The sequence below is a fragment of the Marmota monax genome, unplaced genomic scaffold, assembly GCF_021218885.2.
Source record: "Marmota monax isolate L192 unplaced genomic scaffold, Marmota_monax_Labrador192_F-V1.1 WCK01_AAM20220418_F8-fsc00193, whole genome shotgun sequence".
NCBI lineage: Eukaryota > Metazoa > Chordata > Mammalia > Rodentia > Sciuridae > Marmota > Marmota monax.
In genome coordinates this window covers 2780028-2797228 of record NW_026695203.1, presented here as the reverse complement: position 1 = coordinate 2797228, position 17201 = coordinate 2780028, and the positions used below count along the sequence as shown (strand labels likewise).

General features: G+C 41.3%; 1 protein-coding gene across 1 annotated transcript; it reads right to left on the bottom strand.

Annotated features, from left to right (window-relative positions):
- On the bottom strand, window positions 1-16829 carry Znf212 (zinc finger protein 212). Its single transcript, XM_046429813.2, has 5 exons — window positions 16713-16829; window positions 4179-4568; window positions 3928-4054; window positions 2820-2909; window positions 1-2049 (listed from the first exon to the last, which is right to left on the bottom strand). Exons 1-5 carry the CDS (start codon window positions 16734-16736, stop codon window positions 1187-1189), a joined length of 1494 nt encoding a protein of 497 aa, XP_046285769.1. The 5' UTR covers window positions 16737-16829; the 3' UTR covers window positions 1-1186.
- Window positions 16830-17201: the final 372 nt, after the last annotated feature.

Genomic DNA, 17201 nt, shown 5'->3' with positions numbered 1-17201 from the left:
TTTTTTTTTTTTTTTTTTTATTCTAGGCAATTGTAAATCATCCAAGGGGACATTCACATATGACCCAGGAGCCCACTGCCATCCCTGTAAACAACAGTGGGGCAGGTCGTCTGTCAACACTCCTGAGACAAGCATCTGTGTGCTTTCTGCCAATCTCTGGGACAGAAGTGTAATTTGAACAACCTCAAGTAACGACTGGTGTAATAGGTACAAACTAAATAACCACTGGCACAAGCTGAACACTTCGAGAAACAGACTAGTCTTCCACTGGGAGGCTGCACAAACACAGCAGGGTTGGGGCTCAGAGGGAGAGGGGTATGGTAAAACACCAGCACTCCCAGGACCAGAACCCTACTGGCCACTCCTTCACAAGAATCCGGCAGGGGGCTTCAGAGGCTAATTTTCCTCTTGGTCCTTCTGAGACAATTAGCCCCATTTAAGAGGGTCAAGCACACCCACAAGAGGGAGCCCAGCACTGTGTCCCCTTTGTTCTTTGCCTTAAGTGTGGCCAGGCTAAAACAGCCCCATAAACTATCCCCTCTTAGAGGGTAGGCTGAGTCCCCACGTTGGGAACAACTTCTACAACTCCTGAAATTAAAACAAAAACAAAACCAACTGTTGGGCTGTATATAATTTTTAAACTAGAATCTAACTAGAATCTTTAAATCAACTAGAATCTAACTCCAAAAAAGGATCTTCAGAGCAGGATAAGCAGTTCATTTAAATTATTTCTTCTCTGTTATTAACAAAGAGACTACAAAAAAAAAAAGAGGAAGTGGAGAGTCACTCTTCCCAAAACTCCTCCTGTACCTGCCTGCCTGTAGCCCATGGGAAGACGTGCAATGCTGGGACTGGCCCTGGAACTGACCACCAATCCCTGTGGGGTCACCATGCCAACCCCAGCCCCCAAGTATCAGATGGATGGGAAAACCAGACTAGACTGGGCCAAAGAGACAGCACTCTCAGTGGCAGGGTCAAGATGATAAGAGAGGCTGGGCCCTAGATTCCTCTTCTTCCACAGGATTTTCAGGGCAGCCTTTGGGTTCGGTCTGGCACTTGGTCAAGGGAAGGCAAATCAGAAGCAATGGCCCTCAGGAAGAAATTAGTCCCTGATAGCGCACAGTGTCTTTTCCGGGGGGACCAATGCCACCCCCCTCCGCCCCCGGACGGTGAGGGGTTGGCACCCTTAAAGAAGGCCATTGGGCCTTCCGGGGTCCAGGGTCAGTCCACCCCGCTCCCGCTGGTGGATCTTCTGGTGCTGTAGGAGGTGCTGCTTCTGGACAAAGCTCTTCTCACACTCAGGGCAGCTGTAGGGCCGCTCACCCGTGTGGATGCGCTGGTGCCGCACTAGGTCAGATGGGTGGCTGAAGCTCTTACCACAGTACCCACAGATGAGGGAACTCCGGCTTTTCCTCCAAGGGATGTGGCCAGGCAGGGCAACCAGGCTGTTGGGTGAGAACCTCTCCTGGACACGTGGGCTAGCACTAGGCCCCTCCTGAAGATGGCAGCGCTGGTGGGTGATGAGGTTCACCTTACAGCTGAAGCTCCTCTGGCACACTTCACACTGATGCAGCTTTGCCTTCTTGGCCTGTGGCTTCAGCCGTGGCCTGGGCCTAAGGCTCTCCTCTGGCTCTGTGGTGGGGAAGGACTCCCACCCTGAGTGGCTCTGCAGATGTGTGGCCAGTTGTTGCTTGTAGCGGAAACTGATCTCACACTCAGAACATTCATAGGAATTGGCAGTGTCCTTTTTTAGCTTCAGGTTCTGCCCACATTCCTGACCCAGCTGGACCTGCCTGTGGGATTTCTGCTTTGTGGAGCAGCCCAGAATTCTGCCACTGGTAGGGTCTGTACTCCCCTCAATGGGATCCTCAAGATTAGAGTCCCCAGGGCCTGTCTCCAGAAGAACAGACCCACCCTGGCCATCCCAGAGCTCAAAATGCTCTGAGCGGAGAAGAGCCTGCTCTTCAGTAGCACCTGAGAACGTGCCAGGGGGGCCTGCAGAGCCCTCTTGCTTGTACAGCACCTCCTGCTTGACCACAGCCCCGTCCACTGCAAAGAAAGAGGAACAACAAAAAGATCACATTCTAGCACCTTTGGTCTCTTCAGAGCCAAACAAGTATCTGAGAATTTCAGAAGGGCTCAAATCAAAGTCCCATGGGAACAAATGAATTAGGACAATCTGGAAAAAGATGTAACTAAGTTCCAAGAATTATTAAAAACTAAATCTATATTTCTGTATAGACAGGTAACTGGAAATCTGAATACATTATTCTCAAAAAAAAAAAAAAAAAAAACAATGTTATAAAAGGTAGCTCTCCAAACTTGTTTGCAAACTATTTAATCCCTGTGAAAAATGACAAAATACACTTCAACAAATATATTAATTTAGGAGAGTGTTGGAATAATAAATTTGAATAATTAAAGAAAAATACACTAGAGCTACAGCTTAAAAGTTGTGTCCAGCTCTCTCTTTTCTGCATATTCTGCCCAAACACCGTGCCCAAACATCCTACATTTCCTTGCCTCCTGATGCTCTGGCCCGCCTCTCTCCATCATGTTCTGATGATCTATTACATCCTCTATTCTGTAGAGCATTAAGAAATGTGGTATGTAGTCTTAAGGATCCACAGACTGGTAGGAGTAGACAGACATATGACTGGCAAAATGGTAGTCATAAAGGTATCTGGAACTAGCATATGCCAGATGAGGTTAATGATAGTCATCGTTTGGCAGTTCAACAGTGGGAGAGCTCCCCATGAGCTGCAGAGACCTGCTTCAAGGGAGAGGGGGACAGGAGAAAATATTCTAGAGCCACTCACCAGGGTGGGCAGCATCAGGGCCTTCCTCCTCCAAGTCACCCAGCATTTCTGTACCCAAGTCTGCTTCTCCCTCTGGCTGGCCAAGGACCTCTAGGTTGGAAATGGCACAGTATGAGCCCAGAAGAGAGTAAAAGCTCACACAATGGTTAGTTGCTGATGAACACAGTTACTACTGGCAAGGAGCAAATATTAAAACTTCAAAAGATTCAAAGACTACTATTATTGTCACTCTCCCAAGTGCTCTGGGAAAATTAGACAATTCTGGCCATTTCTAAGCATTGATTCAGCTAGCTGCTGCCATTACTGCTCCTCTATAAGGGCCGCCGGTCTCAGGCACCAGGCTGCAAAGCCCCTGCAGTACACCCAACAGACTACCACCACCCCACACGCATGGCTGAGGACTTGCCAAAGCCCCTTTCAGGGCATCTAATTTCATCCTTGCTGAGGGACTGCCAGGTGACAGACAAGGAGACAGCTCTGAAGAAAGCACATGACCCAGCTAAGGTCACATGGTCACTTCTCAGGCCCATTGCTACTTCCCTCTTCACTCACTCTGGTCCAGCCACACTGGTCATCCATTTCTCCGTGGGCCTACATTTTAAAGAGTTTGTTTACCAAACAAAATGTATTAGTTATGTAATAGGGAGTATGTGAGTTAAAATTTATACACATTAAGCAGCACTTCTAATCTACATGAAATACACATTTAGACCACAATGACTGGCTAGCACTCCAGCCAAACTCCAAGAAAAAGGGTTTGGTCAATTTGTGCTGCATCCCTCATCCCAGGTAATGTAAGACTTCTAAACAAGTAGTCTTAACTATTAAAAGCAACATGAGAAACCCCAGCAATACTACCATGCATCAGTAAATCTTCTCAAGAAGTGGCTGTGTAACTGCAGAGAAGAAATACTAGAAGGCATAACTCTGAGACTTTTCCTAAGGTTTTGTAGGTGGGAGGACCTGGAGACTCCCACTTTTCCTGACACAGGCCAACAGGGGATCTCAAGTCAACCTGAGACACAGGTGTAGTCAGAGGCACAAGCCACTGGCCACGGTGTATAAGAGAATTCCAGGGGGAAACTGGAATCCTAGTACTGCTACTCACTCAGAGAGACCAGTGTTTCATAGTTGCTCTCCATGACGTTCCTGTAGAGCTCCTTCTGCCAGTCCTCCAGGTTCTCCCACTCCTGCTCAGAGAAACAGACGCCATCATTCTCAAGTGACCTGGACACCTAAAACCAAAAACGACACACAATGAGCACCTCGGAGTCATGAAGGCCAAGCCAGCAATTCAAAATCATGGCCAATAGAAGCTGAGCTCCCCTTCTTGCCTAACTTAGTGCTCTGTGGTTCTACCTTAGGGGCCTCCCCCTTGCTGCCAGGGGGCAGCCGCAAGACCCAGGAGCTCCTGTTGCGCAGCAGGTTCTCCACGTTCTCCAGCCGCCGCTGCAGTAGCCCGTACTCCTGCAGCAGGGTCCCCAGCACCGCCCACTTGCCCTCCAGCTGGTTGCCGAACTCCACGGCCGTCTTCTCATAGTCTGCCAACTTCTTTTCTGCTGTCCCAGTGCGTCCCTCCAGGCTCTGTAGCCGGGCAGCCTGGGACTCCATCTTCTTCTCCACAGACTGGATAGCAGCCACCACTGTCCAGAGTGAGATCTCTGTGGTCTGAAAATATGAGCTTTTTTCTGTTGCTTGTGAAGGAGGTGTCGAAGTTGTTAAAGGGGCAGAGCGCCGCTTTCGTCTATGCTGAAGGATCAATCAAAAAAGATACAGGGTCAGTCAGACAATGCTATTCCGAATATCAAGTAAAGAAAGCAATGTCAAAGTACAAAAGAACTCAGAGCTACCTAATTTCTTTCTTCTTCTTTTTCTTTCCCTCTTACTTTATCTTGTTACTGAAGATCGAACCCGGGGTACTTTACCAATAAGCTACATTCCCAGTCCTTTTCGAGACACTGTCTCACTAAGTTGCTGAAGATGCCTCAAATTTGTTATCCTTCTACCTCAGCCTCCGAAGCTGCTGGGATTAAAGGCCCATATTTGGCTTTTTTTTTTAATAAAAGTATGCACTTTTTAATTCTGATATTGAAAATGTGTATATTGTAATAACTTTGGAGAATACTGTAGAAAAGTTATGTAAACTGTCTGAACTTATGTAGATTATATATATGAGCTTTTTAATTTCTTTTTTAGTGAAATCAAAATCATATTGCACATATTTTGCTGCCTGCATTTCACACTTAGCATATTTTATGAGACTTTCCTGTACTGGAGTTCATTTTTTAAACAGTTTCTTTCTACTTTATGTTTTGAACTATATAATAAATGATGTCATTTATATCCACTTTGCCTCCACATTCCTACCTGACATCAATAGTTGATCAAGTCACTGCTGCTGCAAACCTTTCAATGGCTCCCCATGATAAGAGAAAATTCCTTAGCAGGACCTGCAAGACCTAACTCATTCCTTATTTATCCTAATAGTTGATATAGTGAATAACACAAATAAATCCTTAAAAAAAACATTTGCTGAAATGACTTGACTAAGCCTGCTGACATTTTCCTTATAATTCTCATTTTTATGGTCTTATAATTCTCATTTTTTGGCTGAAGCTCAAAATTTCTAAAACCAACACTAGGGAAATCTTTCTGAAGCTGCTTTCTCACACACTGTCCTACTCCATTTTCATTTCAGTCCTAAACCCTCAAAGCTTGCTCCTCTTTCATGTGGCACTTTATTTAAGGCTGCTTATCCAACCCATTCTAGGGGAAATGAGACCAAGAGGAAATCTCTGAAAGAACTGCTGGGGGAAGGGGTCACAGTCTGGCCTCAAACTGTGGACAAAATGAAACTGACTGGCATAGAACTGAACATTTAAGTTTGACAAAGACCTATTTTAGCTATTCATCATAGAACACACAGGCAAAAGCTTACATATTCCCCTAAAAAGACTTAATATAAATTATAAATTATAAATTCATGTGAAACCAAACATTAAGTTGGAAAAATTAACCTCATCACATTTGTTTTGCTTTTGTAAGTCTCTGTGTCACTGGCTTTTTGGAAGCTCATCTTTCCTCCCTGGGGCCACTGAGTGCTTAGTGCTTGCTAAGCACTTCTTCCAGACAGGGTGGTAGGTCAGGGTCTAAGAAGAAGAATGAACCCTTCCTCTTCCGCATAATAATAAAGAGTTTCTTCTGGGGCTGGGGGTGTGGCTCAAGCGGTAGAGCGCTCCCTTGGCCTGGGTTCCATCCTCAGCACCACATACAAGTGGACATGTTGTGTCCGCCGAAAACTAGAAAATGAGTATTGAAGTTCTCTCTCTCAGAGTTTCTTCTTTTCTTCCGTTTTGAATTATCTAGCATAACTGAAAAATTTAAATGTCCATCACCTGACTCATGGATAAACAAACTATGGTCCACCCATTCATGTTATGGGTTGAACTGTCTGGTCAAAAAAAAGCTGGAGAGCTGGGGTTGGAGCTCTATGGTGGAATGCTTGCTTCCCATGTGGGAGGTACTGAGTTCATTCCTCAACACCACATAAAATAAAAGTATTGTGTCCATCTACAACTAAAAATAATTTTTAAAAAATTAAAAAGATGCTGTAACCTGAACATCAGAATTTGACCTTGTTTGATAAAAGGGTCTTTCTGGATGTAATCAAGTTATGATTATATCATTATGGTGGGACTTATCCAAAGGACCAGTGTCCTTATAAATCAGGGGAAATCTGGACAGAGACACAGAGACGGACAATGATATGAAGATACACACAGGAAGATGACCTGGAAGAGATGTCTGGGGTCACCAGAAACTAGGAGAGGGGTATAGACCTCATAAGGAGTCAGCCCTACGACACTTTGGTTTCAGAAGTGTAATCTCCAGAACGGAGATCACACACTTCTGTTGTGTAAGCCAGTCTGTGATTCATGACTTTGTTATCACAGCCCTAGGAAATTAACATGCCACACAGTAGACTAGTCCTCAGCACTTGAAAAGAACAAACAACTGACCTAATATTACTACATGCAAAGTCCAAGAAGCAAGACACAAAAGGCTCTATACTGTATTTCATTTAGATGTCATTTAGGAAAAGGCAAAACTATTGGGACAGAAAGATCAGTGGTTGTCAGGGGCCAGGAGTGGGAGGAGATTGATTATAAGTAATATGAGGGAAATTTCTGGGATGATAGAAATATTTTATATTTTAGTAATCTGATGTCTAAACATTTATCAAAACCCATTGAAGTATATGCACAGAGTGAATTTTACTGTATCTCAATAAACAGGATTTAAAATGTCCATGTAGAAGAAAATGTTAGCTGTCATAAAAGTAAACAAAAACAAAATCTAAAAACAGAGAAAATATTGTGAAGAGAATATGAAATAGAGAGATCAAAGCATCTAAAAATAAAACTTCAGACTATAAAGCATTTATGAAAGTAGAAATGTAGGCAATCAATTAAATGACAACAGCTTTAGCAGTTAATGTGAATACAATCAAATGCAACCATTTTTCACCCATCAGATGACAAACATGGAAAAAGAATATAACATTTAGAGCTGATCATGATACGGTCAACTGATACTTCCAAGACCCTCCTGGAAGTCATGGAAAATACTACAAACCACCTTGTGAAGGAGACCTCAGGAAAATCTTTAAAAATCCTTGCCAGGACCACGTGTAATCTCAGCGGCTCGAGAGGCTGAGGCAGGAAGATTGCGAGTTCAAAGCCAGCCTCAGACACACAGTGAGGCACTAAGCAACTCAATGAGACCATGTCTCTAAAATAAAAATACAAAGTAGGGATGAGGATGTGGCTCAGTGGTTGAATGCCACCAAGTTCAATTCCCGGTACCAAAAAAAAAAACTTTACCTGGCAATCCCACTTAGGGAATATAGCTTACAAAAATAAACAGTACTTGATGACATACCCACGAAGATAACTAATTATTGGTTAAGATACTTTGGAACAGTCAAAACCTGGAAATAACTTAGATTTTTTTTTTTTAATACTTTTATTTTTTAGTTTTCAGCGGACACAACATCTTTGTTTGTATGTGGTGCTGAGGCTCGAACCCGGGCCGCACACATGCCAGGCGAGCGCGCTACCGCTTGAGCCACATCCCCCTAGATGTTTGTTAATAAGGGAATGGTAACATAAATTATGGCACAACCCAAGATGGTTTTACATAACCATTAAAGAAATGAGTTAGACGTGTATGTATGGTTTAGAAAACACACATCGAGGGCTGGGCGTGGTAGTGCACGCCTGTAATCCTAGCAGCTTGGGAAGCTACAAAGCCAGCTTCAACAAATTAGCAAAAGACCCTGTCTCAAAATAAAAAATAAAAAAGGGCTGGGGATATAGATCAGTGGTTAAGCACCCCTGAGTTCAATCCCTGGTGCCAACAACAACAAAGAAAACATATTGATAAGGTTAAAAGTCCAAATTTTAGGAAAATATAGGTATTATCATCTCATTTTCCTATAGAAAACATTTATGTAAGCTTGTTTCATCACACAGAAAGGTTTGAAAAGATATTCAACATGCAGTTAACAAATGGGGTTGCACCTTCATGAGGCTGAGAGAAATGCATTTTACTCTTTCATTAAAAAAGTTATTGCTCATTTGATTTTTTTTTTTTTTTTTTTTTTTGATACCAGGGATTGAAGCCAGGGATGCTTCCCCACCGAGCCACATGCCTACCTTTTTTGTATTTTATTTAGAGACCGGATCTCACCTAGTTGCTTAGTGCCTTGTTTTTGCTAAGGCAAGATCCTCCTCCCACAGCCTCCTGAGCTGCTGAGACTACAGGTGTGCACCACCATGCCTCTCATTTGACTTTTTAATAAGCATGTATTCTTTTGTAATTTTTTTCTTAAATTCAATTATGTAAGAGTATTTCTGAAGACAATGAAAATACAAAAGTACATTATGCTGACCATGCTTCTGAAGTTTCTGGCACAGTCCTGCCTTTGAATAACATATTGTCAGATCATGAGTCAAACAACTGACATGTTGTTATGGTCCAAAAAATTACCATTAAGTACAAGATAGAGTCCCAACTGTTAAGAAAACCACAGTTAGCTTGAGTTAATGCAAAGCAAATAACATTCTAAAGTGATACTTAAGTTGAACTAGATGGTATCTACAATCTTTCCCAACTAAGAGATACTATTACCTTTTAATATCAAATAGTTGAAAATTGAACACATAAAATGTATAAAATAGTGACAACAGCCAGGTACAGTGGCACACAACTGTAATCCCAGTGACCTGGGAGACTAGGGAGGAGGATCAGAAGTTCCAGGCCAGCCTCTGCAACTTAGTAAGACCCTGACGCATAATAAAATTAAAACAGAGAGCTGGGCATGCTTGTCGACAGACAGGATTAATATTGTTAAAATGGCAATGTTATCAAAAGCAATAAATAGATTCAACACAATCCACATAAAAGTACCAATGATATTCTTCACAGAACTAATAAAACAGTCTTAAAATTAATTTGGAAGAATAAGAGACCCAGAATAGCCAAAGCAATTCTAAGCCACAAGCAAGGCAGAAGGCATAACGATATCTGACTTCAAATTACACCACAGAGCAATAGTAAAAAAAAAAAACTGGCATAAAACCAGACTCACAGATCAATGGTACAGAGTAGAAAAGACAGAGACGAATCCACATATCTACAGTCACCTTATCCTTGACAAAGGTACCAAAAACATAACTGGAGAAAAGACATCCTGTTTAACAAATGGTGCTGGGAAAGTTGGTTATCCATATGTAAAAGAATGAAACTAGATTCCTATCTTTCACCCTGAACAAAAATCAACTCAAAAATGGATCAAAAATCTTGGAATCAGACCAGAAACTATGCAACTTCTACAAGAAAACATGGGATCAACACTCCAGCATATAGGTATTCTCAATTGAACCCCTAAAGCTCAGGAAATAATGCCAAAATGAATGGGATGGCATCAAATTAAAAAGTTTCTGCACAGCAAAGGAAATAAATAAGAATGTGAAGAGAGAACTTTCAGAATGTGAAAAAATCTTTGCTAGCTACTCTTCTGACAGAGGACTAATATCTAAAGCATACAACAAACTCAAAAAAACTTAACAGCAAATAAACAACTAGCCCATGGGTAAATGACTTAAACAAACACTTCTCAAAATAAACACAAGTGACCCATGAATATATGAAAAAACTGTTTAACATCATTAGAAATTAGGGAAATGCAAATCAAAACTACACTGATAATTTATTTCATACCAGTCAGAATGGCAGTCATGAAGAATACAAACAAGGGGGGCTGGGGATGTGGCTCAAATGGTAGCGTGCTCACCTTGCATACGTGAGGCACTGGGTTCGATCCTCAGCACCACATAAAAATAAGTGAAATAAAGGCATGCTGTCTATCTACAATTAAAAAATAAATATTAAAAAAAAAAGAATGCAAACAAGGGCTAGGTGCCATGTCGCATCCCTTTGATCCCAGTGGCTCGGGAAGCTGAGGCAGGAGGATCACAAGTTCAAAGTCAGCATAAGCAAAATTGAGGCACTAAGCAACTCAGTGAGACCCTGTCTCGAAACCCCCCCCACACACACACACACAAAAGAATACAAACAATAATAAATGCTGGAGAGGATGTGAAGAGAAAGGATTGTAAACTGATACAATCACCACAGAAATCAGTAAGGAGGCTCCTCAAAAGACTAGAAATGGAAATACCATATGACCCAGCTATTCCATTCCTCAGTATTTATCCTAAAGAATTACTCATCTTACTACAGTGACATATGTGTACCCATGTTTATAACAGCACAATTCACAATAGCCAAACTATGGAATCAACCTAAGTATCTTTTTTTTAATATTTATTTTTTAGTTGTTGTTGGACATAATATCTTTATTTTTATCTTTATGTGGTGCTGAGGTTTTAACCCAGTGCCTCGTGTGTGCTAGTTGAGCACTCTACCACTGAGCTACAACCCCAGCCCCACCAGCCTAAGTATCTATCAACGGATGAATGGATAAAGAAAATGTGGTATATATGTATATATACAAAATTGAGTTTATTCAGCCATAAAGAAAGATTAAATTGTCATTTGCAGGAAAATGGATAGAATTTGAGACCATTATGTTAAGTGTAATATGCCAAATGCAGGTCAAGGGTCTCTCATATATGGAAGCTAAAGAGTAAAAAGGAAAAGAAAAAAAAAGTTGTAGGGGGTGATCAAATGAAAAGCAAGGGGAGATCAGAAGTGGAAAGGAACAAGAGATAAGGAAAAGAAAGATGGGGGCAGATCTCATGAAAATCAAAGAGATCAACAGAGGAAAGAAACCAAAGGGTAGGGAATGGGGGGAAGTGCTGGGGGGGAACACTGGCCAAATTACCTTGTTATATTGTATACATATACTACTAATAAGTAAGAACAAATTCCACTATTATATACAACTATAATGCAACAATTTTAAAAATGTGGAGGAAAAAACAAAACCCAAGGGACTGAGGATGTAGCTCAGTGGTAGAGCACTCCTGGGTTCAAACCCCAGTACCACTTACACACACTCAGAAAGTAGTGACAACAAATACTCATGGTTTCACTACTCAGTTACACACACACACACTTCCTTTAATGTCTTTTGTGTTATTCTCTAACTACTATCCTTGATTTTTTTTTTTTTACTATTAATTGTCTTTTTCCATGTATTTATATTTGTTTCCAAGACAACATATTCGTGAGTTTTGTATGTTTTAGGACTTTCCATGAATTGAATCATTCTCCCACAACTCTTGGGAATATTTTATTGTTGCATGTGGTTATGATTGATGTTCACTGCTGTATCATATTCATTGTATAATACTGATTATTTTTCTATTCCACTACTAATGTTTCTATCTTTTTGTCATTACAAACACTGCTATGATGAACAGGACTATACATGGGTCCTGGGCAAGTGTTTCCTTAGGGTACAGTTTTAGGAAAGGGATTTTTCCATCATAGACTATGTATGCATCCTGAACTTACACAGATAATGTCAAATGTTACATCTTTATATATATTGGCCATTCAAAATTTCCCCTTCAGTGAAATATCTGCTTAAGTATTTTATCCATTTATTTTGGGTTGACTTTTCCTGTCTCAAAATTTCTGAATTAATTCTGGAAACTAATCTCCAGCATAGATAAGTTACAAATATTCTTATTTGTGCATAATGGGTTTTTACTTTTGTGTGGGGGGGGTGGGTACTGGGGATTGAATTCAGGGACCCTTTACCACTGAGCTACACCCACAGTTCTTTTTATTTTTGATTACAAGACAGGATTTTACCAAGTTACTGAGGCTGGCCTTGAATCTGCTATCTTCTGCCTCAACCTCCCAAATCGCTGGGAATTCAAGCATGTACCACCATATCCAGCTTACTTTTTATTATCTTAACTTTAATATAGTTATGTTTTATTTGTGTCCTTTTATGGTTTCAACTTTTGTGTCAGAGGTTAAAAATAAACTTAAATTCCATAATATCATTTTCTAAACTTTTTATAGTTTTGCCTTTATCTTTTAAATACTTAAATTCAATTAAAATCCATTTATGTGTACAGCACAAATCCTGACTTCCATATGGGTAATTCAGTCTTTTACCATTATAAAAGTAGTAGTAGTCTTCTTTAGCAATATTTACATATACTTAAGCCAACTTTCTTTTCGTTGGTTTTGGCCTGGTACATTGTTTTCACATCCTTTTATATTTAGCATTTCTTTAGACTTATCTTTCAGTTGTATCTCTTATAAATCATACTTGGGGGGCTGGCACTAAGGCTCAGCAGTAGAGCACTCACCTAGTACATGCAAGGCCCTGGGTTCAATCCTCAGCACCACATAAATAAATAAAGGTATTAAAAATGTAAGCATAACATATTATAAAAATAAATAAATAAATAATACTTGGATTTGTTTCCCCTCATCCTAACAATCTCTGCCTTTTTCTTTAATATTTATTTTTTAGTTTTAGGTGGACACCATGTCTTTATTTTTACGTGGTGCTGTGGATGGAACCTAGTGCTTCATGCACACTAGGCAACCACTCTACCACTAAGCCACAATCCCAGCCCACAATCTCTGCCTTTTAACAAGAACATTTAGTTCATTTATATTTATTGCAATTACAGGGTTTTGTTTTTTTTTTTTAACCTTTTAAGGTACTTGTCCCACCTTTCTTTTTCATCTTCTTTCTTGCTTCCTTTTAAATAATTTTTTTCTTATTCTATTAGCCCCCCTTCTAAGTTATTCAATTTCTAGTATTTTAGCAATTGGCCTTGAAATTATAGGAAGCATACTTACAAAGATCTTTAAATACTTGAATTGTGATCATCTCTATATCAATGCTGTAATGTGCTGAAATTCCCTTTAATTCTATAAGAAATTATTAGTTTTATTCAGCCAATATTTATTTAGATTTACTTATTTTCACAGATCATCACAGTATCTTCCATTTTCAGAGTTTCCATTTGGGAAAATTTTCCTTTTACCTAAAGTATATTCTTTAGAATGTTCTTTAACGAAAGTGTATTGCTAGCAAATTGTTAAATTTCAATTTATCTGAAAATATTTTACCATTGTTTTTTGAAAGATATTTTTGTTGAGTATAAAATTCTCAAAACATGATTATTTTTCTTTCATCCTGACAATATCATTTTACTGTTATCAGACTTCCATCATTGCTGTTGAAAGGTTGTTCCCCCTGAGCCTAGATTTCTTTTTTTTCCTTCATTTTTTTTTTTAAGTTCTAGTACATTCGTTTTATTTATTTTTTTATGTGGTGCCAAGGATGAAATCCAGCAACTTGCATGTGCTAGGCGAGCACCGTACCGCTGAGCCACAACTCCAGCCCCAGAGATTTCTTTTATATCTATCCTGATTGATGATATATCATTATTTCCATGTACTGGCATTTGTCAATCCTACAATATCATCAGACATTAGCAACTTATCATATATGGCCTCCAGTACATGGAGAGAAAGTCCAAGTGTCACCAAGTGTGTGCATGCAAGTGTTTTCCTTCTAGTTCCAGTAAGATGAGTGTTAGATTTTCTTTTTCCATTTTTAAAAAATATTTATTCATGATACCTTTATTTCACTCATTTAGTTTTTTAACGTGGTGCTGAGGATTGAACCCAGGGTCCCGCCAGTGCGAGACGAGCCCTTTACTGCTGAGCCACAACTCCATCCCCAATTGTTCCATTTTTCTTCTATCTTCTTCTGACATTTCCCTTCTCTTTTTTTTAACTTACTCTGCATTGTTTTCTGGATAATTTCTTCACTTCCACCAGTTGATTATCGGTGTGTCTAATATGCAAATAAGTATAGCTTTCCACTGACTTTAAAATTTTAATTATATTTTTTATTCTTAGAACTTCTATTTTAGAACTATAGTTGTAGCTCAGTGGTAGGGTGCTTGCCTAGCACATGTGAGGCACTAGGTTTGATCCTAAGCACTACATAAAAACATAATTATATCCATCTACAACTAAAAATATTTTAAAAAATAAATTCTATTTTACTGTTTTTCAAATTGGGTTGTTTTCTCTCTTGACCCTTATTCATATTTCCCATTCTTTCTTTTATCTTTAAATATATTAAGCACAGTTATTTCATATTCTGTGTCTAATACCACTAATGTGTGAAATCTTTGAGGATTTAATTTGTTGACCATTATTTTTACTGGCTTTTCTTTTCCTTGTTTGTTTGGTAATTTTTAAAAATCATAAACTCGTACTTCTTAGAACTTTATCCATTGGAATTAGTTGAACTCAGGCTGCAGTTGTAGCTCAGTGGTACAGTGCTTGCCTAGTACGTGTGAAGCACTGGGTTCAATTTTCAGTACCACATAAAAATAAATGAATAAAATAAAGGTATTATTTCCATCTACAACTAAAAACATTAAAAAAAATTAGTTGAAGTCTAAGTTAAATGTAGATTCCTTCAGAAGAGATTTGTTTGTGGACTGGAGTTGTGGCTCAGTGGTAGAGTGCTTGACTACCAGGTGCAAGGCCCTGGGTTTGATCCTCAGCACCACATAAAAATAAATTAATAAAATAAAGGTATTGTGCCCAACTACAACTAAAAATTAAATATTTAAAAAAATTGTGTTTGTTTTTGACAAACAACTGGGAATTCTTTAAATGCTTGGCTTAGGATTTCTTGAACTATTCTATTCTGAGAGTATGAATTCAAGCAACAAGCTCATAAATTCTCAAGGGAAATCTCAGACCCATCTCACAATGTCAAGGTTTAATGCCTTTTTAAATTTTTTGCAATCACCTAAGGGAAAGAGCTTACATTTAATTAATTCAGCCTTAGAATACTGCCCTTTGAATTCTCAGCTTTAGGGGGTTGTAACAGGAGGCGTCACTATCTTAAGCTCTGAGTTTTGTCTTCTATTTTCTAGGTCCCTTGAGGTCATAAAATACCAAAAATGAATGTTCAGAAAATACCCTCAAAGTTGGCCTCAGAACTCTGCTTACCTCCTTAAAATGTACCCTCTTTCACTTACTTTATGCAAATATTCTTTACTATACATTTCAAATGTATTTATATGTGTTTTTCTCAGCATTTATTAATTGTTTTCATCAAGGCAAGGACTTGGACTAGAGATACTTTATCTGAAGAGATAAAGTCTGAGAACAGAAACATGCTGAAGAACAAATTTTTCCTACAATGACAAATCCCTAAGTTATCTGAAGCGAGATTTGGGATTTCGGTGATCTTTAAGGCTTCCTCGCCACAAAGTCTGTTGGTGCCGTGTAAGCAATCCTGGAACGAGCAGTAGGGAGCAAGCATTCTAGCAGGGTTCTCCTGCCCCACTAGAGTACTAATCTGGTCTCCTGTCCTAAGTCTTCCAAATCCTCCCTTCTCCACTTCCTGCAAGAATCGAATCTAGTGCACCCAGCTCAAGGTACCGTTTTCACCACAGGATCTTCTTAGCCCTTCATTCTCACTGAAGATCTCACATGATTCTGAAAAGGTTTGTGGACCCAAAACGGCTGCATTAAAACCCAATTCAGTTATACCTGCCCTCCCCATAGGAAAGCCTCCCCGGTATTTTTAAGTTAACCATTACTCTAGAACAGAATGAGGAGTGTCAGCGCTAGAAGGAACCCTAGAAATCATCTAGCAACTAATTCAACACTTGCAACTCAGAGTTCAACGGAGACTCAGAGGGTGGACACAGTTGCCTAAAATCACCTAAACTGGGTGGCTTGAGAGCTCGGGTAGGACTGACCTCGTTTCCAGTCTCCATACCCAGGTACTCCTAACAAGTGCCAGTGTCTTGACATTCCTTGAAAAGGGGTGGCTTCGGGAGGCAGGAGGGGAGGAAAGAACTCTGACACCTTCGCAAACAAAACCCAGCAACTACGGTGACACCTGTCCCCAAGCACAGGCGACCCCGCCTGGCTCTCACTCGTGGCTGCACCCCAGCACAGAAAGTTGTAGGAGTGTGACAGAGAAACCGGCAGCGCGTCAGTCCAGACGGCGCGGTGGCAGGTAATGAGTGTGGGGTCCCCGGAGCACCGGGCGAGCTCGCCGGTGGCGACGGGACCGTGGGTTCCCAGGCCGGACAAGAAGCAGAAACGTGTGGCCACTGGGACAATCCCAAGAACGTGAAACGAGCCTCGCGGAAGTTTCTGGACGCCGGGACGGACGCGGAGGGAGGGGACGGAGGCGAGGGACGGACGCGGAGGGAGCGGGTGCCTGGGGCCGCGGGCGGGTGCGGGAGGGGCGCCCGCCCGCGCCCGCCGCAGCGCGCGACGCCGACCCCTCCCCGACAGGCTCCGCCGCCCGAACGGCCTGAAGGTCGCAGTGGAGCCTCTCACCCGAGCAGGCGCCGCCTCCGCCATGGCTCCAGTCGCCGCTCAACAGCCGGGCCGCCTGAGAGCCGTCGGGCTGCGCGCCAGTCTGCCCGCGCCCGGACGCTCCCGGAAGCCGCCGCCGTGTTGACGCGAGGTGCACTCTGGGAGCCGGCCCTGCCCGCCAAGATGGGCCTCAGTCGCCCGGCCCACGCGCGGGTTTCCATCGCGCCCCCGTGCGGCCGGAGGACGAACGGCAGGCTGGAACCCAGGCCAGCGCGGCATGGCGAGCCAGCTCCGACCTTGAAGTCCAGAGCACGTTGGGAATTGAGGGAGGACCCGCGGGCCTTTGTGTGTCTTTTAGGTGCCAGCACTTTACTCAATGCTTTGCGGGATTGAAAAATGCATGAAACTCGGACTTTGCTCCTAGAGAAGAACATGTAACCTACTCGGGGAAAGGAGATATGGCCCCAACTGGCAAGTGCCCTTATACTAGTAGCGCACCTATTACCTGGC